The sequence below is a fragment of the Homarus americanus genome, unplaced genomic scaffold (assembly GCF_018991925.1).
Source record: "Homarus americanus isolate GMGI-L3 unplaced genomic scaffold, GMGI_Hamer_2.0 scaffold30999, whole genome shotgun sequence".
NCBI lineage: Eukaryota > Metazoa > Arthropoda > Malacostraca > Decapoda > Nephropidae > Homarus > Homarus americanus.
Genome location: NW_024751848.1, coordinates 1 through 7,711, shown reverse-complemented (window position 1 = coordinate 7,711; position 7,711 = coordinate 1). Strand labels below are relative to the sequence as shown.

Genomic DNA, 7,711 nt, shown 5'->3' with positions numbered 1-7,711 from the left:
TATCATGTGTTGGTTAGTAATGGTAGGGATTGAACTCGCACTGATGCTCATCCTTGTGCCCGGACTGAGTTGGTTAGGCTTGACAGTAGAGATGTGTATGAGGAGGAAGAGAGACGGCCGCGGGAACTTGGTACAGCTGAGAGAGGAGTTCGGAGACCTAAAGAGGGATTATCAAGCACAGGTAAACAGGTTCAAGTGGGAGTCTGAGGCACACATTCAACGGTTCAGGGAGGAAACAAGGGGTGAATGTCAGGCACACGTCCAGCAGTCAAGGAAGTGTGAGGTCCAAGTGGGAAATATAGGGGTACGTAAGTAGTTCAGAGAGGTTGATCGAGCCCTCCAGCTGAGAGACAAGACGAAGCCGACCGATTGCAGTTTAGGGTGCATGGTAATGAGAAAAGGCAGGTTGTAGGGGGTGAGTTGGAGGAGTTGTGAGTAGGGCAGAGGGGATTGGAGAGATGGTTAGGTCAGAGATGTGCGTTGAGTAGTGGTTGCTGTCATGAGCGGGATTGAGTTGCTGTCATGAGCGGGATTGAGAGTACGGTTGTAATGTCCAGGGCCTAACTAAGATGGACTGGTACATTGTCAGAGGGTTGGTCTGCCGGCATGAGGTTCGGAGACGTGGACTGAGTATTGTTTTGACACTGGTTCCTCTTAGCTCAAGGGCCAGGCAAAAGGAGAGAATGTGGGAGATGGACTGAGTATTTTTTTTGACACTGGTTCCTCTTAGTTCAAGGGCCAGGCAAAAGGAGAGCATGCTTGTTTTGGACTGTGTATTTTTTTTTTTGACACTGGTTCCTCTTAGTTCAAGGGCCAGGCCAAAGGAGAGCATGTTTGTTTTGGGCTGGTATTAATTTTGACATTGGTTCTCTAGTTAAGGGCCAGGCAAAAGGGGAGCGTGATGTTCTGGTTGGTATTGAGTTGGGCTAGGAAGAAATGGAGTTGCTAGCTGCGAGTGGAATAGTACAGAGTTGAAGGTGGGTTTTAAGTTGTTCTCTCAGCACATGAGGGCAGTGCTGTCTTTTTTAGGGGGGTCGAGTGTTAGCGGGAGAGAAAAGGAGAGAAGAGAAGACGGGAATGCTGCATTTAGCAAAAGGGGTGAGGTGCAGTCCTTAGAACAAAATTTTAGGGGGGTCGTATGAATGTTTTCTCAGCACATGAGGACAGTGCTGTCTTTTTTTAGGGGGGTCGATTGTAATATCCAGAAATTTCAGAGTAATTTCAAATGCCCCGCCATGAGTGATACTGAGCGTTCAAGGTCATCTGGGGGGAGGGAGCGCTGCCTGCTCGTAGCGAGAGACTGCGGAACTAGGCCTATATGATATTAAATGTAATTTACCGAATTAATAATGATGCGATTCATGAAGTTAAGGGACTATTATTGAATTTGAAATTATTATAGATCGTTTAGCAGTCTGAATAATGTTACGGGTGTCCCAAGGAGTTATTAGTTAGGCGGTAAATATATCACGTAGGCCCAAGCTAGCGCCTTGGGGAGACACGACGCTGGCTAGCCCAGTCCCGGAGAGCAGTCACACAGACAAGACGTTCCGCGCGTCCATCAGAAATAGTCACGTGGCCTAGTCACCTGTGCTGCGCTATTGCAGTATAACAAGTAAGTCTCATTCGATCTCAGACAGGGTTAGATAGGGCAGTGATAAAGTAAACTAGAGCTAACAGTGAGTTCATTTCAGGGTTTCCGTCAGAACCCACTTGACTGGAGTTGACTGGAGTTGACTGGAGTTGACTGCGAGAGATTGACTGCCGTTGATGATTGAGGGTGGCGATTGTCGCCATTGGACCGATCAGTGTAGGCCTGTCACTGTTTAGCGGGGTAGCAAAGGATCTCTTGAGTGAACGAGTGCTCCCGACAACTAAAACGACACGGGACCAGCATCAGCAGTGGGTGATCAGTTCTTACCACTCCGGTGCACAACCCCACATGTCCCGAGCAGCTAGTGAAACCCTCTTGCTAACGGGAAGCTAAAGTTTCTCTCAACTGTACAAGGTCTGATTGGCTCACTCCCTTCGGCTTTATGGACGCACTGGGAGTACACTGAGGCTATCTGAGTAAACTAATGGTCACACACTGAGACCGTGAGTCTAGGTCTCTAGGAGATACCTAGAGGAACATTTTCCCTCCCTTATTACGGGTGTAGTTAACACCATTCCTCAGACTGATATTATCTTGACGTGTGTAGTTTAATAGTTTCTAAATAATTTTGATAATATTGTTTTGAATGTTTGTGCCATTAAGTGGAACCAGAGTGATACTGTGATTTGATTCTTTTAATGCCTCTAATTCTTCATAATTCTGATCTCAGGTATAACCTTGTTCCCCAGAGCAGTGGTTAGGTTAGGTTAGGAAGTGTACACCTGTTGGGGTGCTATAATTTTGTTGAGTGATATTATTTTGCTGAAAGCCCTTAGGGCCTATTCATTGTAGAGTATTTCATTTCTTATCTTTTATTACCATTCCTCAGTGACTGATATTATTTTGTTGAAGACCCTTAAGGCCTATTCATTGTGGAGTATTTAATTTCTTATTTTTAGTACCATTTCCTAAGTGACTGATATTATTTTGTGAAAGCCCTTAAGGCCTGTTCATATGTGCAATTAACATTTCTTAATACTTTAAATTTATTGTTGCCTGTGTTTCTAATAATTTCTATGTCATGTATAACTTTTATTCCCCAGAGTAGTGGTTAAAGTTTAAGTTAAGAGGTGCGCATATTGGTGTACCATTATTTGATTGTGTTTGTAGTGTTGGAGGGAATATAAGTGTCTAAATTTTACAGTGTGTCTCATTCATCCCAGTCACAGACGCTATCCTTCCACGGGTCACGGACAGTTCATTTTGTATAGTAGATTTAAGTGTTCTTGTGCTGGTTCGGGATTTTTCTCAAAGGGGCGCTTCCACTGCCTTTACCATCTATTAAATTTTAATAAACCCCAAGTCAAGTGAGAAATTAAAGTCCAGCAAATTCCGACCGGTTACATATATATATATATATATATATATATATATATATATATATATATATATATATATATATATATATATATATATATGCAAATAAATCACTGTAGGTGCGCGTGATCCAGGTATATGCTGATAACCACAAGGAAGGAAGAAAACACGAAGTTCCCAAGCGCTTTCGTGAAATTCACATCTTCAGGGGTGATTACAAACTAAGTAGAAGTTCAGAACAAGTTTTATATATATAGAGGTCAAGTATAGGTGGACTTGGTCTCGCCACTGCTGCCAACTTTGTTCTGAGCTTCTACTGAACACTCACCCCAGTGGCAATTACACCCAAAAAGCTGAGGCACTGCGTGTTTTTCACCGCTGACAATTATCAACATATATATATATATATATATATATATATATATATATATATATATATATATATATATATATATATATATATATATATATATATATATAGATATATAATGCATCACTCGCCTCTGGTTACTTCCCATGGAAAATCAAAACAGCACGCATACAAATGTTTGCCGATGACGCAAATTTATTTATGGAAATCAAGAACCAAGCGGACTGTGAAGAGCTCCAGAAGGATCTCTGTGAGCTCCAAGAATGGTCGAAGAAATGGCTGCTGAGATTCAATGTCACGAAGTGTAAGAGGATGTACCTGGGGCGTACCAACGGTAAGGAGGCGTATCATATGTCCCAACGGGATGAAGAAACTGCACTATTTGATACTGAATGTGAGAACGACCTACTGTAGGTGTGTATGTTGACAATGAGCTGAAGTTCTCGGGCCAATTGCGAGAAGAAGGTAAATCAGGCAAATAAATTATTGGGTCTTATAAGAAGGCCGTTCAGATATCTAGACGGTCCGTCCCTCGTAACGAACTTCAAGAGTGAAGTGCTTCCCCATCTGGAGTACTGTCACCCCATCTGGTCCCCGAGATATGCTAGTGACTGTCAGTTGGTTGAAAATGTTCAAAGGAGGGCCACCAGACTGGTGCCTGCACTTCGGCACCTTAACTACCCTGAGAGATTGGAGTGCCTGAACTTGCCTAGCTTATCCTACAGACGAGCAAGGGGCGACCTAATTGAGGTGTATAAGCATCTCAGGGGGCACTACTCAGATAACTGAGAGGGCAAACTTTTTCGGAGTGAGAGTTGTGAACTCTTGGAACAATCTACCAGAAAGTGTTGTGGCGGAACCGAGTGTGAGCTCTTTCAAGACCAGACTTGACCAACACTGGAGCAGGTTCAGGCACATTCAGGAGCCAGTGCATGCCCAGTACTTGCCAACAGTGCGTAACAGAGACGTGACGATCGCCCAAGCGGCTAACGAGCTGATCAGTGGTGAAGAGGATAAAAGTAAAAGAACAGGTATAACAAAACACATTACACAACGCAAAATGCTTGCTCAATCACAACTCTCAAAATTACGAAGATTCAGCAAAATGGAAACCAACATTCAACTACGCCTATTCAAAGCACTTGTACGCCCCCACCTGGAGTACCCACTAATTTCACTCAGCACGATCAGCAAAACCAGTCAACTTAAACTTCAAGCAGTAAAACACAAAGCTATCCGTAGAGCATCAAATAAATTTTCCCCATACACCACCAAAATTCAAGTACTTCACGAACTATGCAATATCGAACCACTGAACACACGTACACACAGCCAAGCTCAGGGAGTTTGGAGCAAACTTGAGGAGTTGGAGGACCCAATCTTCTCCCAGTTAAAAGAACATACCAGAAGAACACACAGCTGGTGGCCCAAGAGCCTCCATGCTAACAAAGAAGAACCAGACACACTTTTATAGATATATGTGAACAAATAATACCACCATTTAACTAACATAAATTAACACACATTACACTAATGAATGTCTAGCTAGCTTAGCTCCACCCCTCCTCAGAGCGACGGGCACGTGTTGTGTATGGCCACCACCCCAACCAATCGCCTCGACTCAGCTAGGTCAATAGCCCACCTGCTATTACTCCCTATTACTTTACTTCCCGTTTCTATTCTTTCCTTCTCTCTTTCCTCTCCTCTCTCATGACGAAGTCAGTTGCCACTTTACTTCATATTTATCGTCATCATCATCATCATCATCATACCTGCTGTCAATCTCCCACTTTATTTCCCACTTCCTAACTTTACCTTCCTCCTACATCTTGCAACTTCGGGGCCAACGGCTCTCTCCTCTACATCTCAACAACAACAACGAAGGATCAGTCGAACGTTTATGTTCAGAGTGTGAAGTACAAGCTTAGTGACAGCTAAAAATAATTGTTGTTCAATTATTGTGGAATTGTTGTGAGCGATATAAAGTGAAAAGACTAAGGAATTATACACTGGTAGTGTGCTGACTGTACTCGTATATTTTCGAAGTGAGAAGACCAGTGATACGGACATACCCTGTGAAGTGTTATACAGATTTAAGTGCTTATTAAAGAGGACTACAGCTTACAAGTGTGTTTCAGTGACCTGGTGGAAATCTAGCTGCCTGTTGTTTTATCTGTACATTTATATCGATCGTCGGGAAATTACCGGAGACTGGCGGGACTGCCAGGTGTAATTCGACGACATTTGTGATATATCTATTGCTTCTGTATATACAGTACGACCTTGCTGCTGGTAACCCGTGGTGGAAGCGGGTAAGCGGCGAGAAAGGGGGTTCGTAACGCTAATAATAAAATCATGGCCTGTCTTCAACACGGGGTAGGAAAACAATCGAAATTCTAACTTTGCAATAAGAATGTTTCCCTTTTAAATGTAAATTGAAACAAAGTGAATGAAACTCTGGCTCTATTTCAGCAATTTGGGTTAAAATTTTAAGAAATGAAGAAGCATGAAAATTGTGCCCCTCTCCTACGATAAATATAAATGCCTTCCCGCTGTCCACTTTCTCACCCCCCCCCCCTCTCATCGCTCACCAATAGCAGCCATACTAGTGACGGTAAAGAGGAGAGACTTGGAATAAGTCCAATCCTGATCCCATGCGTTCAAATCGCCATCGTATTGGATGTTGGAATCCGAAGCCTTCTCCACGACAAACCCAGTGAACCTTTCGAGGGTGTTTCTGACCTGCGGGAGGAAAACAGAAGAAATTAATTTCTTTTGCTTAAATATGGTTTAGCCATGTTGGGTTAGGTGACACTCTAATCATAAATTGATGCTGTAATACTATTGGATGGGATTCAAACCCTAGTGACTTAGGTCACTGAACTATTCAAAAGATGAAACTTTGAGTTACAGTATTGTTTAGTAGCTTTATACTATGTAGTGACTATGGTTGTGGAAAAGTGAAATGATAAAAAGGATGGTGCAAGAGCATGTGGTAAATGTAGCTGCTCAAACTCTCAGTTAAGCTGTTAAAAAGACTATGTTTTTAGAGCCAAACATTTTTACCTACCTATTGTGGACCATAACAGAATGAAAGGTTGCAAGTAAGAATTAAAGGTAAATGGATCCTGGTTGATGGCTAAATTAGATTGAGCTGAGAGAAATATTCTTAAAACTGAATAAAGAGCTAATAAAATAAGAGGCGTTATTCAGCGGAAGCTATACTCTGGTTCTGACAGTACAATACTGTACCTCCCAGAGATATAGGATCAAGCAGGTCATGGGCCCCTTCCCCGGGCAAGGGTGGCAGTAAAGTACGTTGCGGTACGGAAAATTTTTCCCCAGTACGGTACGGCACAAAACTGTACGGTATATTTTCCATACCAACTTATTTAGAAAAAGACTAATAATTATGGCTATGTACGTGAGGTCTTATGTGTTACTTGTCAACTCAGGTCATCATCAGAGACCAACAGGGTCTTGTTCTGGAGCTCTCCTCCTCTGGGGGTAATACAACATGTAGATGTGAGACCATGAAAGTGCCTGTAATCTTATTTCATCTATTGTTTATCTTATATTTTGGCAATAATTTATTCACCAGTTTTATGAGTAAATATTAGGTGATACTTTTGTGAACGGTAGAAGAGCTGTATTACGAGATTAAGAAAGATAAATTACTAAATTACTTGGGTCACAGGACCATGAAGTGTTATTGTTTATGCTATTGTTTTGCTGTAAATATAATAAGTGTTGATTAATATTAATTAGTATTTCTTTGATTCCTGACTCACTTTACACAATGTAGTGAATAGTTTCCTTGGATGTATTCTCACAGTGTAATTATACTAAATGTCATCTTCAATTGTCAGCAGGAGATAGCAAAGGGGTGTCTACATGATTCTCGTCTGTTAACCAAAGCTTTTATTTCAGAATGTAAGTCTGATTAATGGGCGTAGGGGTTGAAGCACTGCTGAAAGAGGAGAATTACTCTGTAGTTGCCGTGACAATATAATTAAGTACTGACCATCATGTTGTATTCCTTGGCGTCAGTGATCTCTTCAGACTTGAACCAGAGGAATGATATAATGTAGTTTATGGCGTCATCCACGTCCATCGACACCCGCTTCTTCGCCAACCTGCGTTTGTTCTCGTTATCCGTTTCTAAGTTGATGTACAAGTACGCTCCTGTGGACACACTTATATATATTCACTTCCTTAAACCCGTACCTCTCAAAATGGGGTAATTATTGACTGTTCCTGTTCCTGTTAAAACTATAATTATTATTGTTCCTCTTATATGTCAAAATGACGTAATTATCTCCCCACCCCCACCGTAGAGAGACTGAGAAAATATGTTCAGCTGACAATAG

General features: G+C 41.9%; 1 protein-coding gene across 1 annotated transcript; it reads right to left on the bottom strand.

Annotated features, from left to right (window-relative positions):
- Window positions 1-5,932: 5,932 nt before the first annotated feature.
- On the bottom strand, window positions 5,933-7,526 carry LOC121854853 (the record flags this gene model as incomplete). Its single annotated transcript, XM_042349647.1, has 2 exons — window positions 5,933-6,083; window positions 7,366-7,526. Coding segments are annotated over 2 exons (312 nt in total), but the record flags the coding sequence as incomplete, so codon positions are not given.
- Window positions 7,527-7,711: the final 185 nt, after the last annotated feature.